At 39.2% G+C, this 25,094-nt stretch overlaps 1 protein-coding gene across 1 annotated transcript in view; it reads right to left on the bottom strand.

Moving 5' to 3' along the window:
• The window catches only part of RCOR1 (REST corepressor 1), a 117,595-nt gene that overhangs the window by 38,516 nt on the left and 53,985 nt on the right, over positions 1 to 25,094 (bottom strand). The window contains exon 3 of the mRNA XM_025869325.2: positions 6,217 to 6,300. Coding sequence (XP_025725110.1) covers positions 6,217 to 6,300 — 84 coding nt within the window. The remainder of the gene's footprint in view (positions 1 to 6,216; positions 6,301 to 25,094) is intronic.

Raw genomic sequence — 25,094 nt, 5'->3', positions numbered from 1 at the left:
TGCTGGGGGGAGGGAAAATGTAGACTTGGGTTCTTTAATGAGTACAGAGTTTCAGTTCTGTAAGATGAAAAGAGTTCTAGAGGGATGCCTGGGTGGCTCTTGATTTCGGCTCAGGTCATGGTCCCAGGGTCCTGGGATCAAGCCCCACGTCAGGCTCCCTGCTCAGTGGGGCGCCTGCTTCTCCCTCTGCCTTCCGCTCCACTTACTTGTGTGCTCACTCCCCTCCCCCAACAAATAAATAAATAAAATCTTAAAAAAAAAAAAAGTTCTAGAGGTTGGGTGCACAACAATATGAATGTACCTAATACCATTACACTATACACTTAAAGATGGTTAAGATGGGGCGCCTGGGTGGCTCAGTCGTGAAACGTCTGCGTTTGGCTCAGGTTGTGATCCCGGGGTCCTGGGATCAAGCCCCACATCGGGCTCCCTGCTCTGCGGGAAGCCTGCTTCTCCCTCTCCCACTCCCCCTGCTTGTGTTCGCTCTCTCGCTGTGTCTCTCTCTCTCTCAAATAAATAAATTCTTTAAAAAAAAAAATGGTTAAGATGGAAATATAAATCAACATATTTCATTTGCTTGTTATAGTTTCACAATAAAATTTACTTGGAATTAAAGAAATGGTTAAGATGGTAAATTTTACACTGTATTTTACTATAATTAAAAATAATTATTAAAAAATTTTAAGAAAAAAATTAATATACCCAGTGATGGGGACATTTTGGAAAAGAGGCACACTCCTTTAACTCTTTGGATGACACATGGAAAAATCTATAAATGCCAAATGTACATATCATCTGACCCAGCAACCCCACTTTAATGATGTTCACAGTAGCACTGTTTAGAAATGCTTAACTATGAAACACCTATATTATATGACCATTAAAAAAAATAATAAGCATATAGGGACTAATAGACACCCAGAATATTAACATAACACTGCCTAACTTGAGAGAATTAGAATATTTTTATCTTGTGCATATGTATTATTTTTTTAGTTTAAAAGAAAATAAACTAGACACTTATTTAGAGTGGCCAAATCCAAAATACTTATAACACCAAATACTTAAAAAGACACGGAGCAACAGGAACTCTCATTCACTGCTGGTAGGAATGCAAAATGGCATAGCCACTTCAGAAGACAGTCTTGCTCTCTCTCAAATAAATAAAATTTAAAGAGGGGGGGAGGCGCCGGGGTGGTTCAGTCAACTAGTTGAGCATCTGCAGAGTTCACGATCCCAGGGTCCCTCTCCCTCTGCCCCTCCCTATCACTTGTGCTTTCTCTCTCAAATCAAATCAAATAGACAGTCTTGCAATTTCTTACAAAATTAAATGTATTCTTAACATACAATCCAGCGATCCTCCTCTTTGGTATCTACCCAAAATAGCTGAAAACTTATGTCCACACCAAAACCCACATATGCATGTTTACAGCAGCTTTATTCATAAATGCCAAAACTTGGAAGCAACCAAGACGCCCTTCAGCAGGTGGATGGTTAAACACACTGCAGTCCATCCAGATAATGGAATGCTGTTCGGCACCAAAAAGAAAATGAGCCATCAAGCCATGAAAAAGACACAGAGGAAACTCAAATGTATATTATTATTAAGTCAAAAAAGCCAATCTGAAAAGGCCACATACTATACCATTCCAGCTATATGACAGTTCTGGAAGAGACAAAACTATGGAGACAGTAAAAAGATCAGTAGTTGCCAAGAGTTATGGGGTTGGGAGAGACGCATAGGCAGACCACAGAGAATTTTTAGGGCAGGGAAACTTTTCAGTATGACATTACAACAGTGAATACGTGTCATTATACATTTGTCAAAACCTCCAGAATGTACAAGAGCGAGCCCGAATGTAAACTATGAACCTTGGGTAACACTGATGCATCAATGTAGGTTCACTGATAACAAGTTTACCACTCTGATAGGAGATGTCCACAATGGGGGAGGCTGTGCATGTGTTGGGGCAGAAGGATATAGGAAATCTCTGTACTTTCTATTCCATTTGGCTGTGAACCTAAAACTGCTCTAGAAATTAAATCTATTTTTAAAAATGAAAAGAAAAAAGAAGAAATAATGTATTTTGCCCCTTGGCCTAGGAACTCTATTTCTAGGGATTTATCATTCCCTACAGCTTTTTTTTTTTTTTAAGATTTTATTTATTTATTTGACAGAGAGAGAGAAAAAGAATGCAGGCAGGGAGAGGGAGGCAGAGGGAGAGGGAGGAGCAGACCCCACTAAGCAAGGAGCCCCACACGAGACTCGATCCCAGGACCCTCGGACCATGACCTGAGCTGAACGCTTCATGACTGAGCCACCCAGGCGCCCCTCCCCACAGTTTTTAAAAAGTTTAAAAACCAAGAAACAGACTCTTAACTATAGAGAACAAAGTGGAAGTTACGGGGGGGGGGATGGGTGACATAGGTGATGGGGATTAAGGAGTGCACTTATGATGAGCACTGTGTGATTAAAATAAAAACTTAAAAAAATAATTAAGTTTAAAAAAGAAAGAAGAGCTGAAAGACTTCAAATACCAAGTTACGGAATGAATAAGTCACGGGAATGAAAGGTACAGCGTAGGAATCTAGTCAGTGGCACTGTAACAGTGTTGTGGGGTGACAGATGGGAGTACACTTGTGGGGGCACAGCGTAATGTACAGACTTCCTGAATAACTATGTTGTACACCGGAAAGTAGCATAACATCGTGTGTCAACTACACTTCAATTTTGTAAAAAAAAAAAAAAGACTAAATTATGGGACACCCAATACTTGTTATTTAAAAACTAGGTAATTGTAAATGTATTGAGGTAAAACAGAGTCCCAGATATAGTTAAAAACTGCTGAAAAGCTCATACTTCATGATAAAAAATTTATAGTATTAGGAGGGGCACCTGGGTGGCTCAGTCATTAAGCGCCTGCCTCCGGCTCAGGTCATGATCCCAGGGTCGCAGGATGGAAACCGCATCCGGCTCCCTGCTGGGCGGGGGGTCCGCTTCTCCCTCTGCCCCTCCCCCGCAACTTCGTGTTCTCTCTCCTTCGCTCTGCTCTCTCCTTTCTCAAATAAATAAATAAATAATCTAAAAAAATATTAGGAAAAGTACATATATTATACACAGTGACTATGAGAGGGTGATAACTGTCTACATTATACATTCTGTACTGCGTGAAATTTCTACAAGAGCATTTATTTTAATAACCACAAAATAATTTTGTAAACTTGCAGTAACCCTAAGAGGAACAGCTCTGAACAGCTACTTGAGATGAAAGAAACCAACACAAGAAAAACCAGAGATCTACAGACATCCTTACACGAGGGATACCTGCTAGCAATCTATACATGGTCCAAATCTCCTATTTCTACATGGAGTCTGAATCAATGCTGGACAACCAAGACTTACACATTCTCTGAAAATGAAGAACGGCAAGAAGAAAAGGTTTCTTTTTTTGCCCATATACCGTGGGGAAGGGAGTTAAGGGGGAAATGGTAGGTGTGCAAATGGAAAAAATTGTGTACCCTGTCCGCATTCACACTATAATCACATTGTAAGGCCTAACTATGATTAGACTACAAGTCACAAACTGTATGATTTACAAAGCTCCACAAATGGGAGCCTACTAAGCGAAACCTAACTCATGTCAGGACACTGCATTATGTTTACGTCCTCACCCCTGAGCAGTTGAGCAAGTTCCCAATAATCCACACTCCATTCCTAGAACTCTACTGAAGAAAAGACCAAGAACACAACAAAAACAAAAAACAAAAGAGGACAAAGCTCTAGGATTCAGTTTTTCACTACAGCTTCTTTTACAACAGCCAACAAGTCAGAAACAACATAAATTTTCAATAGAAGAAGGTTAATAAACCCATGGATCCACCCATATGATGTACATGGTTATTTAACAATGTGGTAAATGCTTAGGTCAGTTATCAGGAAAACAATACACAGACACATATACACACCTACATCATATCTCACTTACATAAATATGCACACAAGAGGAAAAAAAGAGGACTGGGAAAAATCCCAAAACGTTTACAACAGTTATCTCTGGGTAATGGAATAATGTGTGAGCCGTTCCTTCTTTGTAAGTTCCTGTTATCTTCTGAACTCTCAACAATATAGTAATGTTACTTCCATATTGGTTTTAAAAATCTCAAGTTTTAAAGGCTTACATTAAAACTGTTTATTTTAGGCAAGTTTATTTTAGGCAATACCATTGTTTAAAAATCAACTAACTTCTCATATTCTGCTCTTTTCTTCTAGGTCTAGGAAAAATAAGAGAATATCAAAATTAAATTTTGACTCCACAGATGTCAACAGGTAATACAATCACAAAGGGCACTGATCGACTGTGAACTGTAGGAACAGAAGATCATGGCAGAAATACAGAACATTGAGAGCTAATGAGTTCTCCCAGAGAGAAGCACTCAGAGCATGAATCAGGGTGATATCAGCAAACCTGGATAGTGCTATTGGCTTCACCACTTATTATCTGTGTTGGTTTCACAAACCTTTGAACTGTGGAATGCCATCTGTAAAATGGGGACAAAAATTTCCTCCTGGGTAACTGTGAAGAGTGAATGCATTTTAGTGCAGGGCTTGGCATAAAGAGTCAACGAATGCTCATGATTCCGGATATTCGGTTCTGGGCACCATCATTTCATATGGGCAGTCTGACCCAACTGGAACATACCAGTAGTGCAAGAGAGAGATCCAAAAACCAAACCATCTGAAAAACACCTGAAACAACCAGGCAGGTTCAACTTGGACTGAGATGGTAAAGGGGATGGGAAGACTGAACATCTGAAAGACTTGTCAGAAAGCAGACCTATTTAGCAGAGTTCAGGAAAGTAAAGCTTTAAAAATTACAGGGAGGCAGATTTTCAGCTTTCTGTTAAAAAGAGTATGTTCAAAAAAGGAATAGATTGCTTTTGTAAATTAATGCAAGTACTCAAAGGGGAAATAAACACACAGGAAATACTTAAAAGGTCTCTCCCAGCATAGTGAAGACATCAGAAATGCCAATACACTTCCTTTTGTTATTCTGTTCTTCATTATAAACTCATTAAGCAGCAGCCTGATAGAGGCAAAATTAAGATACTCTTAAAATCAGATTAGACTGAGATTATTTTATTACTGCTAAATTCAGCATTAAGAGTAGATCAATTTCCCGTGTTCCATGGAGGGGACTGCACAAAAAAGAATCCTTCCTGATCAAAATTAAACCTATTTCTTTACCATATGAGCTCTGTGCACCTTAAATGTGCTAACATGGATACTGAATATACAAGAGGAGAATATTTAATATGTGTCCTCTCATACGAAAATACACATTGGGAAATCCTGATCAAAGCCTAAAAATCTGAGCCTTTACTCACAATTAAACAGTTTCCTGATGACATTTACCACTGGTGGCTTTCCAAGCCCTAACCTTTTTTAGAGCATTGATTCTTAACCTATTTTTGTCAAAGACCCCTTTGAAAATCCAGAAAAACAAACACATACACCAAAAAAACTTTGCATGTGATTTCTGAGTTCACAAATCTCCATAAATTCCATCCATGAACCCCCAATGAAAAATTCTCCAAAAGGGGATTTAGTTTTTCTTCAGTTATGAAGAAAATAAAAACTTTGAAAATGCCAAAGACGAAAATTAATTTTGCTGGTATCATCTGAGCAGAGGGGACATAAAAGCTGAAAAAGCAAACTCTGAATATACAAGTAATATCACTAATAGCTATAGGACCCCTAACCCCTCAAAATAAGATTCAAAGTAGCTCAGAGTATTCATCCTAATACAACTTTAAACTCATAAAACAGAATCAATTCAACAGTTCTCCTTCTAGCTAGGCTGAAGTCTTACACTATAAATAAAGCCTGTTTCCAGTAATATACATTTGCCCTTTGTAACCCTTCAATTAGAAATTTATAAATCTATCAATTCCCAGCTGATGGAACTTTACATTGCATTATAATTTTCTTCCAATCTAAGCTTTTCCTCGTAGTAACTCCAGTGTTTTGAAAAATGTAGATTATGAAACCACTGGTCAACAATCTTTAAGTCCTTATGACAGGCCACAGTAAAGAAATGCACACTTAATTTGGAAAAAAAAAAATGTAACGTGTATAGGGACTTTTAGCTACAAAATTGACTTTAAGACTTTGCATTAAATAAGAAAGGGGGGAAATAAAAGTCCTTTAAAACTTACGTTTTGCTTCTGATAGATTCTGATTAGGTGACCAGACCAGCATGCCAAGATTGTCTCGTTCTTGACTGCGTCTTGCTAGTTTGGCTTGGGAGAAATAAAAAAGAACATTCTTATTATAATTTAACAGACACAATAAGCAATGAGTAACAGCACCATTCTGGTCTTTTATTCCTCACAATATGGTGACATCACCCACCTTTTACTGAAATCTGCCCCAGTGAAACCTGCACAATTACCATCATAGGGTGAGGGTGACCCTGGAGTCTGCCAAAATGTACCTACTTCCAAGCCCTTTACTATTAACAGACAGGTTTATTATTCTCATTTGCTAGGTGAGGAAACGAAACAGGTCATTTAGTAGAACGAGGCGGAGTCAGGACTGAACTCAGGCAGAATGGCTACAGTACCCAGTGGTTTAAGCACTATGTACTAGGACGCTCTGCTTTCAGACATGGGACATCCAAAAGGGAAGCGTCAAAGATTCTTTCAAAATATGTATACTTCATGTGTGCTTTGAATACCTTTACCCTTCTCTGCCAGAATAACTTTTTAGGGACTTGACAACAGGAATCCAAAGATTCTTTTAACAACTTTATTAAAGAATGACCATTAAAAATAATCTTAAAGCAAACTTTTATTTTTAAAGATTTTATTTATTTATGAGAGAGAGCGCACGCACAAGCAGGGGGAACAGCAGGCGGAGGGAGAAGCAGGCTCCCCGATGGGCAGACAGCCTGACGTGAGGTTCTGAGGTTCGATCCCAGGACCCCGGGACCATGACCTGAGCTGAAGGCAGACGCTTAACCGACTGAGCCACCCAGGCGCCCCTGAAAACAAACTTCTTAAATGCATTCAAATTCTTAAAAATCTATGATACAAAATAGTAGGCCAAGGTCTACAAGTGGCATGTGTCGAGCTGACATGTATAACTGGATTCACCACAAACAGCAGTCACACATTACATCAGAGACATTTAAATGTTATCTTCAAAAGGTACAGAAGAGTCGAGACATAAGAGGCTCACTAACACGCCTTTTGCACCGGTCAGGCCCAAACTCACTCACTCCAAACTTCCAAAGGTATTTTTTCTTACCTTTGTTTTTTCTTTTTCCTTTAAGATTTTATTTATTTGAAAGAGAGAGCGAGAGCGTGTGTGCGAGAGAGAGCATACCCGCACATGCGCCTGAGCAGGTAGAAGGGCAGAGGCAGAGGCAGAGGGAGAAGCAGGCTCCCCGCGGAGCAGGGAGCCCGATGCGGGGCTTGATCCCGGGACCCTGGGACCATGACCTGAGCCGAAGGCTCGTAAAGTCTGCTTTAAGAATTCCTGCTTCTATGAAGCTGTCATATCTATCAATGTGTTCTAGGTTTTACAAAGAAAGAGATTTTTGGCAAAATCTAGGGGGCAGTTACTTTAAGGAAAAATAATGGGATGGTGGAAGGGAAAGACCCAAAGTGTGGACACGATGAATCTGGCAAGGTGGGAACGGGGTGTAAACGATGGAGAGACAGGAATAGGAAATAGTTCTGACTTTCAGAAAAATGTTACTGCTACACATAATCTAAAAATAAAATAAAATCAACAAAGATGTATGTGGGGAGGACCCCACACGATATACAACCTTGCTGTATTTCAAATTAAAACTCAAAAGTCAACGGGGCGTCTGGGTGGCTCAGTCGTTAAGCGGCTGCCTTCGGCTCAGGTCATGGTCCCAGCGTCCTGGAATCGAGCCCCGCATCGGGCTCCCTGCTCGGCGGGAAGCCTGCTTCTCCCCTCTCCCTCTCCCCTTGCTTGTGTTCCCTCTCTCGCTGTGTCTCTCTCTGTCAAATAAATAAATAAAGCTTTAAACAAAAATCAAAAGTCAAAACAGAAATAAAGGGAATACACATTGAAAAGGCAGAATTAAAAATGTCTTATTCACGGGGCGCCTGAGTGGCTCAGTCGTTAAGCGTCTGCCTCCAGCTCAGCTCATGGTCCCAGGGTCCTGGGATCAAGCCCCGCATCACGCTCCCTGCTCCGCGGGAAGCCTGCTTCTCCCTCTCCCACTCCCCCTGCTTGTGTTCCCTCTTTCGCTGTGTCTCTCTCTGTCAAATAAATAAATAAAATCTAAAAAAAAAAAAGTCTTACTCACAGACAACATGATCATCTGTGTAGAAAATCTACAAAAAATTACTAGAACAAAGGAGTTTAACAAAGTTGCAGGGAACAAGATCAGAATTTAAAAAAAAGTAAAAACCAAAATAGTTAATAAAAATCAAAATTAAAGAATATCCCTTTCATATCCCTATTCCCCTCAGGGATCTGAAAAACAATCTAAAAGTCATACAGGAGCACAAAGTACCTAAACAGCCAAAATAACTTTGAAAAGGAACAAAACTGGAATATCTACCTGAATCAAAACAGTTATAAATATTCAGTAATCAAGACAGTGTTGGACTGGCATACAGGGAAATAAATTAATATAATGGGAGTCCAAAAACAGAACCACACATATAGGATCAACTGATTATCCACAAAGGCGCAAAGGCAAAATTCAATGGAGAAAAAGAATCTTTTTAACAAATGATGCTGGAACAAATAGATACTCATATTTAAATAAGTTAACATGGGTCCATATTTTACATATACAAATATATAAAAATTAACTCAAAACTGATGATAGAACTAAATGTAAAACCAGAAGTTAAAAAACTGCTAGAGGAAAACATGAGAAAACCTTTTCTGGGGCACCTGAGGAGCTCACTGGTGAAGCATCCGACTCTTGATTTCCACTCAGGTCATGATCTTAGGGTCGTGAGATCAAGCCCTGTGTAGGGCTCCTCGCTCAGCAGGGGACCTGCCTGAGATTCTCTCTCTCCTCTGCCACTCTCCCTGCTCATGCACATGTGCTAATATAAATAAATAAATTTTTTTAAAAAAGACCTTTTTGGGGCACCTGGGTGGCTCAGTCGGTTAAGCATCTGCCTTTGGCTCGGGTCATGATCTCAGGCTTCTGGGAACAAGGCCCGTATCGGGCTCCCTGATCTTTGGGGAGCCTGCTTCTCCCTCTCCCTGCTTGTTCTGTCAAATAAAGAAAATCTTAAAAAAAAATAATAAATAAATGCATAAAATTTTAAAAAGACCTTTTTGAACTTAGGTGGAAAAAGACCTTACATAAAACACCAAAAGCACAATCCATAAAAGAAAAAAATCCACAAACTGGACTTCATCCAAAGTAAGAACTTCTGCTCTTCAAATGACCCTTTTAAGGAAACAAAAAGCCAAGCCAAAGACTGAGAAATTACAAATCACGTATCTGATAAAGCCTTGTATCCAGAATCTATAAAGAACCCTCAAAACTCAACATTAAGAAATAATGATACTGTTAAAAAAAAAATTGGGCAAAAAATTTGAATAAACACGCCTCCAAAGAAGGTGTAAGAACGGCAAATAAGTACATGGAATAGAAAACTATGCAAATTAGTCAATCTAGAAAGGCAAATTAAAACCATCCAAGATTTCAAAACAAACCTATTAGGAGTATAAAATTAAGAAGACAGACAATATCAAGGTTTGGCAATAATGTGGAGGAACTAGAACTCTAGTGCACTGCTGGTTGGAATGTAAAATGGTACCATCACTTTGGGGGGAAAGTCTGGCAATTTCCTAAAATTGTGACATACCACTCAATGGAGTAATTTTTCTTGGCAACTTTTCTCTAAAAAAAAAAAAAAATGAACTATTTAAACATACGAATGAATCTCAAAGTAATTATGCTGAGTGAAAGAGTTACAAATAAAGGGGGGTCAGAAAGAATTCTGTAGTGCTGGACAGGATTGGCTGTTAGTGCAAACTCATAGTTTTCAATGTCCACTGAGACGGTCTTGCTGCAATCCAGCAATAATGTGCACATCTAGCTCCCAGATCTTGATTCTCAATACCATTCTCTTATAAAAGAAGCCAGGTCTCCTTGGAGAAATGGTTGATTCCAGAACTAGGACAGGAAATGGACAAGAGGACCCTAGAACATCTTGTTATGCCAGAAGGTAAGGAAGTGTTCAAAGAACGATGGGATATGTCTCCCCCTGGCCAAATCTAGAACAACATTAGCAACAACTTAAATGACAGCAATAAAATAACAATCTGTGAGTCCACATTGATATAAAACAAAAGGCTAGAAAGACTGAGTAAAAGGGAAGGCCAGAATTGTCAGGCCAGAATTGTCAGGTCAAAGTTGGAAGTTGCACACAACTCTAAGTCAAGTCTTACTGTATAAAGGAACAGTAATCAAGACAGTGTGGTATTGGCAAAAAAACATACATCAATGGAACAGGAGGCAGTTCAGAAACACTCATATAAATATGGTCAAATGATTTGTGATCGGGTGCAAAACCAATTCAATGGAGAAAGGATTCAATTCCATACCCTTTTAATAAAGGGGATTTCCACAATTGGATCTCCATATGCAAAAAGAAAAGAAGAGAAAAGAAAAGGTGAACCTCGAACATACCTCAACACCTTATAAAAATTTTATTCAAAATGAATCTCATAGATAAAAGTAAAACCTAACAGTAAATTTTTTTTTTTTTTTTTTTTTAATGAGAAAATCTGGGCGCCTGGGTGGCTCAGTTCATTGAGCGTCTGCCTTCAGCTCATGATCTCAGGGTCCTGAGTCAGGCTCCCTGCTCAGCAGAGGGCCTGCTTCTCCCTCTCCTTCTGCCTGCTGTTCAGCCTACTTGTGATCCCTCTCTCTGTCAAATAAATAAATAAAATCTTTAATTAAATAAACAAAAATAAATAAATAAAAAATGAGAAAATCTTCGTGAACTTGGCTTAGGAAGAGTCCTTAGATATGACACCCAAAGTGCAATCTATAAAAGTTTAAAAATGGGGCACCTGGGTGGCTCAGTTGGGTAATCATCTGCCTTCCGCTCAGGTCATGATCCTGGAGTCCTGGGATCAAGGTCCACATCGAAGGGAGTCAGCTGTCCCTCTCCCTCTGCCCCTGCCCACTGCCCTTCCCACCTGCTTGTGATTTCTCTTTCAAAAAAATAAATAAAATCTTTTTAAAAAAAAAATTTATGTGCACCTGGGTGGCTCAGTCGTTAAGCATCTGCCTTCGGCTCGGGTCGTGATCCCAGGGTCCTGGGATTGAGCCCCGCATTGGGCTCCTGCTCAGCGGGAAGCTTGCTTCTCCCTCTCCCACTCCCCCGGCTTGTATTCCCTCTCTTGCTATCTCTCTCTCTCTGTCAAAAAAATCTTTAAAAAAAATTAAAAAGTTTAAAATGGTAAACTGAGCCTAATCAAAACCTTGAAACTTACACTGTGCAAAAGAAATCATTCAGAGCCCCTTGTAGACTGTGAGAAAACATTTGCAAATCACGTATCTGACAAAGGACTTGTTACCAGAATGTATATAAAGAACTTCAAAAATGCAGTAAGAAAATGACCCAATTTTTTAAAAATGGGCAAAAGATCTGAACTACTTCACCAGAGGAAAATACACAGATGGCATGTAAGCACATGAAAAAATGCCCAAGATCATTAGCCATTGGGGAAATGCAAATTAAAGCCATAATGAGAATTCAACACATACTATTAGAATGTCTAAAATAAAAGAAATAGGGGCACCTGGGTGGCTCAGTCAGTTAAGTGTCTGACTCTTGATTTTGGCTCAGGTCATGATCTCAGGGTTGTGAGATCCATCCCCATGTTGGTGTGGAGCCCACTTAAGATCCTCTCTCCCTCTGTCCTACCCCCAACCCCCAGCTACAGCATGCTCTCTTTCTATCTCTCTTTCTGAAAGAGAAAAAGATAAAGAAAAAAGAAATGGACAATACCAAGCACTGGCAAGAATAAGGAGTATCTGAAACTTTCATAAAGTGCTAATATAAATGCAAAATAAAATGATCGAAATCACTCAGGAAAAGTTTTATAGTTTTTTTTTAAAGATTCGACATTTAACAAATGACTGACCCAATAATCACACTTAGATATATATATCCTACAGAACTGACATGTTCACAATAAAACCTGCACACAATATTTATAGCAGCTTTATTCACAATCACTGAAAATCGGGAGGAAAAAAACCCAAATGTCCTTCAAGGAGTAAATGGATAAACTGCAGAGCATCCATATGCTGGAAAACTACACAGCAATAAAAATAAACTACTGATACATGGCCATATCTCCAATGCATCATACTCAACGAAAGAAGTAAGTCTCCAAAGGTTACATATTCTATGATTCCATTTATATGACATTCTGGGAAAGGTGAAACTATAATGATAGGAAAAAGATCAATGTTTCAGGGGTTAGAAGTAGGAGGAAGGCTAAGAACCATACAAGGTAATTTTTTTGAAGAGACGAAACTGTTCTGTGGTGGTTGTATGGAACGATGCTTATTTTAACTCACAAATATGTACACCAAAAACTAGTCCATTTTGCTGTGAATTGAAGAATACAAATATGATGAAAAAAAGCAATGTCATTAATTTCTGGATTGATATTGATGTCTTTTGAGGGTGCTAACTCTGAAGCTGCTCTTTTTGTTTAAAGTCGATTGCCAAGTGTTACAAACCTTAAAAAATAAACCCAGACCTGATGGAAGTAGAAGGATTACAAAGAAATCGAAATTACCAATTTCCATGAAGGGGGAGAAGAAAGAATTCACTATTGAGAATGTACCTTTGCATAACTACTTTAGAAAGTTGGCAGCTTATGATAAAGTTGAAGTATGGATACCCTGCAAACCAACAATCCATTTCTAGATATAAAATATATACAATAGCAATGTTTTTCAAATTACAGGTCAGACCTGTGAAATTAACTTACTGGACCTAATCAGCATTTTTTTTAAATTAAGAACAGAAAGCATCAGCATATTGCTTCATTAAGTATGTATATAAGCTATTGGTGAAAATTTACACACACACACACACACCCCTACTGGTTTGGTTCTCTGGAGAACCATGACTGATATGACTGTTACCAGATGCTTGTTTATGGTTCTAAATACAGGAAATATTTAAAGGTCTATCAACAGGAATTGGCTAAATCATAGTATATGCAGTCAGAGGAATTAAATACAGAATATAAAATTGATCAGATGTACAGATAACAATTTTGATTCCAAAAAGTTAAAGGAAATATATAATACCATAATGTAAATATTAAAAATATAAAAATGAAGCTACATGTTATTAGGGCTACATACATTTATTTTTTTAAAGATTTTATTTATTTATTTGACACATATAGAGAGAGATAGTGAGAAAGAGAGCACAAGCAGGGGAGTGGCAGAGGGAGAGGGATTCAGGACTTGATCCCGGCACCCTGGGATCATGACCTGAGCAGAAGTCAGACACTTAACTGACTGAGCCACCCAGGTTCCCTGAATTGTACATTTTAAACAAGTGAATAATACATTTTGTGAATTATATCTCAAAAAAGCTGTTATAAAAAGCAAGTGAGAATACTTGTTTTAATTGCTTTTAGCTTATGTATTTCTTTGTGAATAAATGAATTAAAAAGCGGGGTGCCTAGGTGGCTCAGTCAGTTAAGGGTCTGATTCCTGGTTTCAGCTCAGGTCGTGATCTCGGGGTCCTGGGATTGAGCCCTGCCATCAGGCTCCGCACTAAGCTCAGAGTCTGCTTGAGATTCTCCCTCTCCCTCTCCCTCTCCCTCTGACCCTCCTCCTGCTTGCATATTCTCTAATAAATAAATCCTTAAAAAATAATTAAAAAGCAAAAATACAAACTGTAGATAAGACAAATCACCTTGAAAATTTAAATAGTGGATAATTCTAGGAAAGAAGTGGGGCACTAGATTGGGAGGAAAAATGAATTTGTGTTTTGCTATACCTTATATTACCTTTTTGTTTGGATTTTTCACTATAAAAATGCATTCCAATAGTATATCTGCAATTACATTTTCTTTTAAAGAAAAACACTAAGGAAATTCATTTAAAATCTGTGAACAATCACTTCATAATAATTTTAATTCTTATGTTCCTCTTTTCCTAAAAACGAGAAAAGCTGTACAGATTACTTACAAAAAATAAACTAAATATATCTTCAGAATTAAAGAACTCTAAACTCTAACAGGGACATCCACTATAATGGAAATAAAGTAAAGAAAGCACTATCACACTCAGTTTCAGTTTTAAAAACTTTTCTTTTAGTTGTTTTTGTTTGGTTTTCTTTTTGTTTTGTTTTTTGTTTTGTTCTGTTTTAGTTTCAGTGAATTTGATCTTACTCTTACTATTTTATAGTGTATAGTGAGACATATTACCACCGACCTAGTACCTAAAACCAGGTGGGCAACAAACAACTTTAAAAACCTGTTAACTATAAATAAGGGCTATCTCCCCTTCTTCCTACCCTTGGCCTAGCAGAGGGGTGGGGGTAGGGAGAGGAAGCCAACTTTTCTGGAGGATTAAGCAAGCACTCAGTTTGCCACAAGAGGATCAACCAAAATGATCTCAAATTCAAAGATGACAAATGTTAGAAGAAAAATACTATTAGTGTGAGGGTTTGTAGATGTTGTAATTAACAAATACAAAATTATAAATATATATGAAATGTTTAAAGAAAGTTGGAATGAATAAGCAACAAAACAGCACCAAAAATTACCAGACAGATCTGAAAAAGAACCAGCTAGTACTTAAAAAAAAAAAAAAGAAAAATCGTCCAAAGAAAAACTCAATAAATAAATTAAGTAGCAGGGTAGATGCAGCTGAAAAGCTACAAAAAAGCTAAAATATTATTCATAATACAACACAGAAATAAGAAGAGATATATGAAAGACAGGTTAAGATTTGTGGTGGATGGAAAAAGATTAACCTATGTATAATCAAGTTCCCAGAAAAGAATATAGATTTGAGGAGGCAGTATTTGAACCAATAAAACCTGAACATTTTATAGATATGATGAAAGACATGAATCCATAAACAAAGGAAGTATCTCCACTAAGCAGGATGAATAAAAAGACAATCACACCCAGGCCCCATTGTGGTGAAACTGAGGTATTCCACAGACAAAAAGAGCAATCTTAAAAATTGTCTGAGACAACTTCTTACAAAGTTGGGCTTGAAACCACCTTATTACCTAGCAATTCAATTCCTATATACATACTCAAGAGAAATATTTATCCACAAAAAGAATAGCAGCCTTATTCATAACAGCCAAAAACTAGAAACACTCCAAGTATCCATCAACAGATTAAGAATGGAACAGAGGTACAATCATACAAAAGAACGCTACACAGACATAAAGGAACAAACTGCTGATATAAGCAACCACATGGATTAATCTCAAAAACAAAAGAACACAAAGAGCAAAAAACCCTAGATAATAAAGAATATATGCTGCATAATGTATTAATATGAAATCCATGAACAGTAAAACCCCTTATGTGTGACAGAAATGAGAGTGGATGGTAGAGGAGGGGTGGTAACTGGAAAGGGGCAGGAGGGAGCTATGTGGGGTGATGGAAATCTTCACACTGTCTGAGGTGCTAGATACACATAGGAACATACGATTGTTAAATCTCACTTAACACTAAAGATCTATGCCTTTTATTGTGTGTCAATTATACCTTAAAAAAAAAAAGACCTTTCAGGCGCCTGGGTGGCTCAGTCGTTAAGCGTCTGCCTTCGGCTCAGGTCATGGTCCCAGGGTCCTGGGATCGAGCCCCGCATTGGGCTCCCTGCTCCGCGGGAAGCCTGCTTCTCCCTCTCCCACTCCCCCTGCTTGTGTTCCCTCTCTCGCTGTCTCTCTCTCTGTTAAAAAATAAATAAAAAATTAAAAAAAAAAAAGACCTTTCATAAAAGTTGGTGTAAATTTTAAAAGCCTCAGAGAAAAAGATCACCTACAAATACAATGACAGACAGTAAATTCCCAGAAGCCAGATACAGCAGAATATCTTGAAAGTGGTAAGGGGAAATATTAAGAATGTATCCTGCAGAATTCTCAGAAATATGGGCAAACTACAACAACTACTTTGGGAGATTTTTACCTACACTAAAGAATTTGCTCAGGGAAAAAAAAATCCTGAAAGGAAGGTTGATATTCAAAAAAGAAATGGGAAGTAAACAAGACTTTGTAAACACTGCCTATAAAAAAATAAAAATCATGTCCAATTTAAGGGCTTTTGAAAAAGACCAGAATTCTGGAGATTAACAACATGTAACTCAGGGGTAGTGAATCATAGCCAAACCATTCTAAAGATGAAAGATTAACTTTACAGGGGTGTGGGGATGGGGGGCACCTGGGTGGTTCATTCAGTTGAGCATCTGAAGCTTGATTCCAGCTCAGGTCATGATCTCAGGGTCATGGGATCAAGCTGCGCATGGGACTCTATGCTCAGCAGGGAGTCAGCTTGGGATTCTCTCCCTTTCCCCCTCCCCCTGCTTGCATGCTCTCTCTCAAATAAATCTTTTTTTTTTTAAGATTTTATTTATTTGAGAGAGAGAGAATGAGAGAGAGAGCACAAGAGCGGGGAGGGTCAGAGGGAGAAGCAGACTCCCCGCTGAGCAGGGAGCCCGATGGGGGACTCGATCCCGGGACTCCAGGATTATGACCTGAGCCGAAGGCAGTCGCTCAACCAACTGAGCCACCCAGGTGCCCTCTACCTCTTAAAATAAATAAAGTCTCTTTTAAAAAAAAACTGATAGATCCATGGGCACCTGGGTGGCTCAGTCAGTTGAGCGTCTGCCTTCAGCTCAGGTCATGATCCTGGGGTCCTGGAATCGAGCCCTGTGTCGGGCTCCCTGCTCAGTGGGGAGTCTGCTTCTCCCTCTTCCTTCTGCCCCTCCCCCTGCTTGTGCTCCGTCTCTCAAATAAAATCTTTTTGATAAATAAATAAATAAATAAATAAATAATAAATTGGGAGATTCTTATTCTTAAATTTACCAACTGGCCATCCATACTTTTGTTATATTCTGTGAAGCTATGTATCCATAAACTTACCCTGGGTGTTAAATTTAGGTTATGAATCAAAAATCATTTTGTGACTCCAAATTTTTGGCTTCTTATTCTGGGTGTTCTGAAGGAAATGTAAATCAATCTGAACGGCATTACTACTATATTATTATTACTACTGTTATAACTAACATATGTACTTAACTATGTAGCAAGTACGATGCGCTTTTACCTGTGTTAGTTCATTTAATCTTCCTAACAACCCTCTGAAGCACTATTCTCATTTTACAGATTGGAAAATTAAGGCATAGAGAGATGAAGTAACCTGCCCAAGATCTCACCCATGAGCAGCAGATTCCAGAACCCATTATGTTAACTGTCATATACAAGGCCTACATTTTAGAGAAACCATAAGTTATCAGAAGTATAAAGAGATCAAAAGCTAAAAGCACATTTTTCCACCTCACAATATTATCCCATTAATTACTTTAACATTTAAGAATTCTCAAATGACAAGTCTGTCCTCTATAAATCAAAGAATTCAGAAACAATTTTGGTATCTAAATACTTCTATCTTCCTACAATCAAATTATACACGTCTTTGTCTGGTTCTCCTCCAAGCTCTTCTTTTTTAAAATGCTAAAAGGTTAAGTTGGAATAAATAAGTGCATAATTTTTTATCACGAGCTCTCTGGAATTAAAGGCTACAGTAAACACAGAAATATTATAAAGCCCTTAATAGGGTGCCTGGGTGGCTTGGTTGGTTAAGCATCTGCCTTCAGCCCAGGTCATGATCCCAGCGTCCTGGGATCAAGTCCTGCATCAGGCTCCCGGCTCAGCGGAGAGTTTGCTTCTCCCTCTTCCTGTGCGCCTCCCCCCTGCTCATTTTCTCTCTCTCTCTCTCTCTCTCTCTCTCAAATAAATAAGATCTTTAAAAAAAAGGGTGATGCAATCCCATTTCTATTAAAAAAATTTTTTTAAAAGCCCTTAAAAACTCAAACTTCAGGGTAGCTCAGTCAGTTAAGCATCTGCCTTCAGCTCAGGCTATGATCTCAGGGTCCTGGGATTGAGTCCGGTATTGAGCACCGCATAAGGCTCTCTGCTCAGCAGGGAGCCTGCTTCTCCCTCTCCCTAACCCCGTTGGTGCGCACGCAGGCTCTCTCCCCTCCCCCAAATAAATAAATATTCTTAAAAAAAACAAAAACAAAAAACACTTCAAACTTCATCCAAGTGCTCCTGAATTTGAGAGAAATCTGACATACCCTAACTCCACCAGGTGATGAAAGTCAACATCAGTATTTGGTAAGTCATGCTGATAGTATGTACTCCTGCAAGTCATCTTGAACCCCTCCTCCCCCCACTTCCTGCCAGGCTCCTAACCCCAACCTACTGAACCCCTCAATTATACCTCCTCAGCTTTCCTCAAATCACTCTCTTTCTAACCCCACTGCCACTGTCTTAAGTTGAGGTCTTCATCTTTTCTCACCTTATCTGGAACTCTCCAGGCTAACCAAGACCCCACACATGAAACTATCCCCAACATCAGTCTCTCCACTCTGGCTAAAGCAATCTTTCTGACTCACAATTCCGATTAAATCACTTCTGATGTTTAAAATCCTTCCACAGAGAGAGATCATAACCCTCGCCTCCTTAAGTGTGGAATGCACATAGTATCTTCCTCAAAAGAAGATGTTATAGAAGGGGGGGTGGGGAGGGGGGAAGGGAGTGATTAACCTCACAGTGGAGATACCTGACAAATACGACCTCGGCCAGGCAATAAAAGCCAACATCGACAGAGACTAAGCCATGTTACTAGTATGTGCCCTTGACATGTGATAGGAAAGGCACATTACATCTGGGGTCTTCCTCCCAATACCTTCGGTCTAACCATTAGAAGAACACAGACAAATCCCAACTGAAGAACATTTTTTTAAGATTCCTGACTAGTATTCCTCAGAACTGCCAAAGTCATCAAACACAAGGACAGTCTTCAAGACAGTGTCACAGCCGAGAGAGAGCCTAAGGAGACATGGCAACTAAATGGAACGTCGTGTCCTGGATGGGATCCTGGACCAGGAAAAGGGCATTAGGTAAAAACTAAGGCGATCTGAATAAATTATGATTTTGGATAACAATAATGAATCAATATGGGTTCATTAGTTGTAACAAATGTACCACACTAATGTAAGATATTAGTAATAGGGGAAACAGGGAGCGGATATACAGGACTTCTCTTTGTAACTTCTGTAAATCTAAAACTACTGTAAAATAAATTTGCTTTGAAAACAAATCCTCCCACAGCTTCCCCATTGTTTTTAGGATAAAACCATAACATTCTAAGGCCCTACACAATCTGGCCAGCCTTCCTAACCTTATGTCCCATTCTCAGGACTCATCCACCCACACGTGGTAATTCTACTGCTGTGCCTTTTTACTTTCCCACATCCTCCTTGGTGCACTTCCATCTCACTGCAATGCCCCTCGCTATCTTTTCCCACCAGCTGACTATCATTACTCTTTCAAGATAGCCCAAGGATTAGCATCTTTGCAAAGTCTAACTCTCCCAGGCCAGGCGAGCGGTCCACCCCTCCTCAATACTCCCATAACATTCTCATAGCTTAAAGTCTGATCGTTCATGGTTTGCATAAAGACACACTGCAGGGCGCCTGACTGGCTCAATCAGTGGAGCCTATGACTCTTGATCTTGGGGTTGTGAGTTCAAACCCCATGCTGGGCGTAGAGATTACTTAAAAGTTAAAAACCTTCAAAGAAAAAAAGAGGAAAAACAAAGACACGTTGCTGCTGGGCAAAGAAAAGGGGCTCTGTATGTTAAGACTCAATTATTATTGGTAGTGATTATTATGAGTGACTTTGGGATCAGTAAGATTTCATTATTATTAACTCTTACTATGTGCCAGTAACTGAGCTAAAGTATTTTACATTTCTGTGTCATAAAATACACAAAACAACCTTATGAGGTAAGAACTGTTCTACTCTATGTTTGAAAACAGGGGTTAAATGACTTGCATTCAAGCCCAACACCGGCCAGAATCTGAGCTCACCATCTGAGACTAAATCCCATGCAAGGTCTGAATCCTATCTTAACCACCTTGTCCCTGAGGGATGCGGAACAGTTTCATGGACCCCTGCTGAAAAATGGAGAATGCTTTCCTTGTGTCCAGGTTTCTATGAGCATTAAAAGGGGCACATATTAGTAAGTTCCTGGTACCTACTTAATAACAATTGTCCTCTTCTGTCTCCCCTATTAAGACTGAGGTCCCTGAGACCTGTGTATCTTCACTGTCTGACACATTCAAGGTGCTTCATAAAAGATGAGTAAGTTAAAATGAGTAAAGTAACAAGTTAGGTGGCCAGCTCATGGAAAGCTTTAGAAAGGGAGCAGTACATACTCTAATCTGGATCACCCCAGCAGTCCAGACTGACAAGGGTGGGAGCCAAAAGGCTGAGCAGCACAAACGCTACCCCCACAGACAGGCTACTTCAAACATACCATGATTCACAATATTCCAAGCTGACCTCAGAACTAGTTGCATAGTGTCCAGTAACCTGAGTCCAGCCAACACCTCACCTACATCCCTTTCCTGATTCCCAAGAAGGAAGTTAGATTCTAATCAAATGCCACTGAAGTAAACTCTGCTTATACTAGCAACTGGATTTCTGGACTCCGTTTATTTTTTTCTCATTCCCCTGACCTACAGGTGCCTTGGACTCAAACTCAGTCTTCTCTAGAGAAAATACAAATATGTTTCTTCAATGCTATCAATTTAATTGACTCAACATTTAACACCAATGTAGTATCACCACATATAAACCTTAAACCAAAACAAAAAGGGACAAAATACTTCCAAGACACCAGTGGTGGCACAGTGTTGATTTCATGAGCTTTCTCCCAGTGCCTTCAACACCATGCTGGCGTCACAAAAGTAACACTCCTCCGAATAGGCAAGAAAGACTATACTGGTGTTTCACCACCAGGTACTCCTAGAGGGAAAACCCTCAAGCCACCGTCTGATTAATGGGGATGCACCACCATCTTAAGAAATACAGGGGCTTGGGAGGTTCACCCCAGAACACAACATTCCCAATACCCTCACCACTTCCCCACAGTCCAGCAAAAACATCAACTACTTGAACTGCCAGCTGAGGACATATCTTTTGAATTCACACACGTTCTAAGAACTTCCTTATGAAGAGCTGAGATAGGAAAAAGAGAACACAGAATTCTTTCCAAAAGTTTGGTAGAGCAGGATGTCAGAAATGGGTACAGATAAAGTAGCCACCAAAAATGTTGGCAGACGTGTGCTGTCAATTAGTTTAGGCTTTCTAAAGGGCAGTTTGGCAATGTTTACCAAAGGCTCTAGTAATTTATCCTAAAACAAAAGATCCATCTACAAAGTTGTTCATCAAGTGCTGCTAAAAATGGCAATCACCTGGCAATAGCTCAGGAAGCCTGGGTGGCTCAGTCAGTTTAAGTGTCTGCCTTCGGTTTAGGTTAGGGTCCTGGGATCGAGGCCCGCATGGGGCTCCTTGCTCAGCAGGGAGCCTGCTTCTCCTCTGTCTGCCACTCCCCCTGCTTGTGCTCTCTTCGCTCTGACAAATAAAATCTTAAAAAAATAAATAAATTGGCAACAGCTCAAATGTCCAACAACAGACACTTAAAGTTTGGTACAGCAATATAGTGGAAACTACGCACACATTAAAAGTTGTAGGACACTTAAGGTGGGGAAACAGTCAAGTAAAACAGCAGACTATGAAGAAGCACCTTACAGAATCATCCCATACAACTCATGTCCAACTGAAATCATGTTTCTATAAACAGAACGAGGTAAGTTAAGAGGGGCCTCCCTGGGCTCCAGCAACACCTGTGCTCACCCTTAACGAGAGTAGCTACTGTCCACGGAGCTGCTCTCTGCCAGTGCTTGTCCCAAAGCTTAATACTTAACAAATACAAATTATACTGTTGACTAAATTTTTCTTAGGAAAAACACTATTTTCTTCTCTCTTTAATCTTAAGAGGTTAGGAGATGCTGAGAGTATAAAGCTACTGATGTAGTTTAATGAAAGAAGGAATGAATATCCAATCTTTTGGTGCAATAAAAAATAGCACTATGGGTCAGATATTTTTTAACTTACTTATTACTGACTTTTCTACAACTAATCCAGATTTGTGAGAATTTTATTAGATTTCAGCCGCCACAGTCTTGACAGTGCCATATCCCTCTAAAAAACTGTTGAGCATTTCTGGTCCCACACAGTCTAAAATGCCCTGTTAGAAGCATGACAAATGTAGCGTAGGTGTAATTTCTGAATATACTGACACTATCCTAATCAGACCCAAGAGCAGTGTTCAAACAAGCTGGGCTCCAGAAAGCACAGAACCAAATTAAAAATAAGACTTTTTCTTGTGTTTTTAAATAGGAAGTAGGGAAGGAATTCCTTCCTTTTTGACATATAATGATATACAATTTCATAATGGACTTTTTTGGGGGATACCATCTCATTCTTGTAAGCAATGATCTATATTGTATATGTAGTCTGAAGCTACAACTATTACTATTCTAATTCAAACAACAGCACTTATATAAAAATAAACATTATACCCCAGAACTCAGCAATATCACAATATACAATATTACTGGTGGTTCTCTTTTAAAAACAAATCTGAGCCAACTTTTAAGATTGTAACTTATGCAAGTCAAACCATATTAAGGAAACTTTATCCTTTTTTTTTTTTTTAAAGATTTTATTTATTTATTTGACAGAGAAAGAGAGAGAGTACACAAGCAGGGGGAGCAGCAGGCAGAGGGAGAGGGAGAAGCAGGCTCCACGCCAAGCAGGGAGCCCGATGTGGGGCTCGATCCCAGGACCCTGGGATCATGACCTGAGCAGAAAGGCAGACGTTTAACCGATTGAGCCACCCAAGCATCCTGAAACTTCTATCCTTAATATTATACTTGAAGATGAAAACCGTCATACAATTTCTTCATAGCATACTAATCTGGTAATAACACACTTTAACAATGGCAGAAACCCAGATGCTGTCAATTTCTTATTAGCAGTCACAGAAAAGGTACATCTCTTTTTCTCTTAATTTAGAACAGATTGAAAAGTTAATTTTATTACACAAGATATGAAAAGAAACTTAATTTTTGCCCAAAAAACCTATGCAAAGGTATCTGTTCAAATTTCCATATTTGTTAAGAAAATCACTTACAAATCACAACAAATATCACTTACCTTGTACATCAAATTCTTAGAGCTATTTTATTAAAAAGCAGCAAAATGTTCACATTCAGCAGAGCACATAAACCATACTAACTTTGGCTCATATCTACAGAGAACCTACTAGGAGGAGTCGGTTAAAGAGAGGAGCTCAGAGCTCAAACCAGCATGGGTTAGAAAACGATCACAGGGGGGCGCCTGGGTGGCTCAGATGGTTGGGCGTCTGCCTTTGGCTCAGGTCATGATCCCGGGGTCCTGGGATCGAGTCCCGCATCGGGCTCCCTGCTCCTTGGGAGCCTGCTTCTCCCTCTGCTTCTCTCTCTCTCTCTCCCTGTCTCTCATGAATAAATAAAATCTTTAAAAAAAAAAAAAATCAAATAAATAAAATCTTTAAAAAAAAAAAAAAAGAAAACGATCACAGGTTAGAGTTCCAGTTCTGCACTTACAAAGTTTAAGACACTGGAAGTTTCTTAGAAGGTAGCCTTTATCTTCTTATCTGGAAAAGGCAGTATAAAAAGAATCTCCACCTCACAGTCAAAGAATTAAACGAGACAATACATGTAAGGTTCTTGGCTAAATGCCTTGGCTCACCTTCAGTATTCCACTTACCAAATAATTGATTACTCTTATTGTTAAAGCCAACTGTTGGGAGCAAAGCAAGCAAGAACAAAACAAAACAACAAACCTAAAAATAACTGACCGTCACTTCCCTCAGGTTTCTTGGCTCTGGCTATCTTCTCCCACATTTCCAAACGCTGGTCTAGGCCCTAAGTGCCTTGTTCGGGTTGTAATAACATCCTTACCAAACTTTCAGATTCTTCTCCTTGCTTCCAAATCCAAATCTATTCCATAAACAGCAGCAAGAAATATTTCCCCTCTACTGTCCATGTGATAGTACTTCACATTACTTTTGCAAGAATGTCTCCAAAATTCATGCAAGCTCAGAAACTGACTCAGAATATTAAAGCTACAAAGAATAATCACAGATGGAGTTTGTTGGGGCACCTGGGTGGCTCAGTCATTAAGTGTCTGCCTTCGGCTCAGGTCATGGTCCCAGGGATCGAGCCCCGCATCGGGCTCCCTGCTCCTTGGGAAGCCTGCTTCTCCCTCTCCACTCCCCCTGATTGTGTTCCCTCTCTCCCTGTGTCTCTGTCAAATAAATAAATAAAATCTTAAAAAAAAAAAATCATAGATGGAGTTTGCTTAGTTTGTAAGTGAAGAAACCATACTCTTAGAGACATGAAGTGTCTTGCCCCAGGTGATATGGTGTCAAAGTTGTCTTCAATGCAGGCTCTCATCCCTATTCCGGCCTGGTGTTCTCTCAACCACACTTGATTACATTCAAGGTAAATCAAGAATTGCTCTATTTCTTGTTTAAGAAATAAGCATAATTCTCTGTCCTGGTATTCTGTGGCACTTCACAGGAATTTCTGGTAAAACAAGGTGAGTTTCTCTGTTGTTAATATTATGTTATCTGGCACCAGAATAGCCAATATAAAAATGGAAGACTTACGGGGCCCTAATGATTCTGGTACTTAGCTATTTATAAATGCTGATGAGATGGAGAGACATTTGTTTGATAGTAAAGATCTCATAACTTTCTATCAACAAACCTACCCATTCAAATGCAAGTAGGTAGTTAGTAATTTATCCAAATATTTATGGAGATCCTAAGTAAAGGGCTTTTTAAAACCAAATAAAAAGCCCAATAAGCCAACAGAAAAATGGGCAAA

The sequence above is a fragment of the Callorhinus ursinus genome, unplaced genomic scaffold, assembly GCF_003265705.2.
Source record: "Callorhinus ursinus isolate GAN/ISIS: 27379988/994484 unplaced genomic scaffold, GSC_fseal_2.0 scaffold8, whole genome shotgun sequence".
Classification (NCBI taxonomy): Eukaryota; Metazoa; Chordata; class Mammalia; order Carnivora; family Otariidae; genus Callorhinus; species Callorhinus ursinus.
This window is presented reverse-complemented; position numbering and strand designations above follow the sequence as displayed.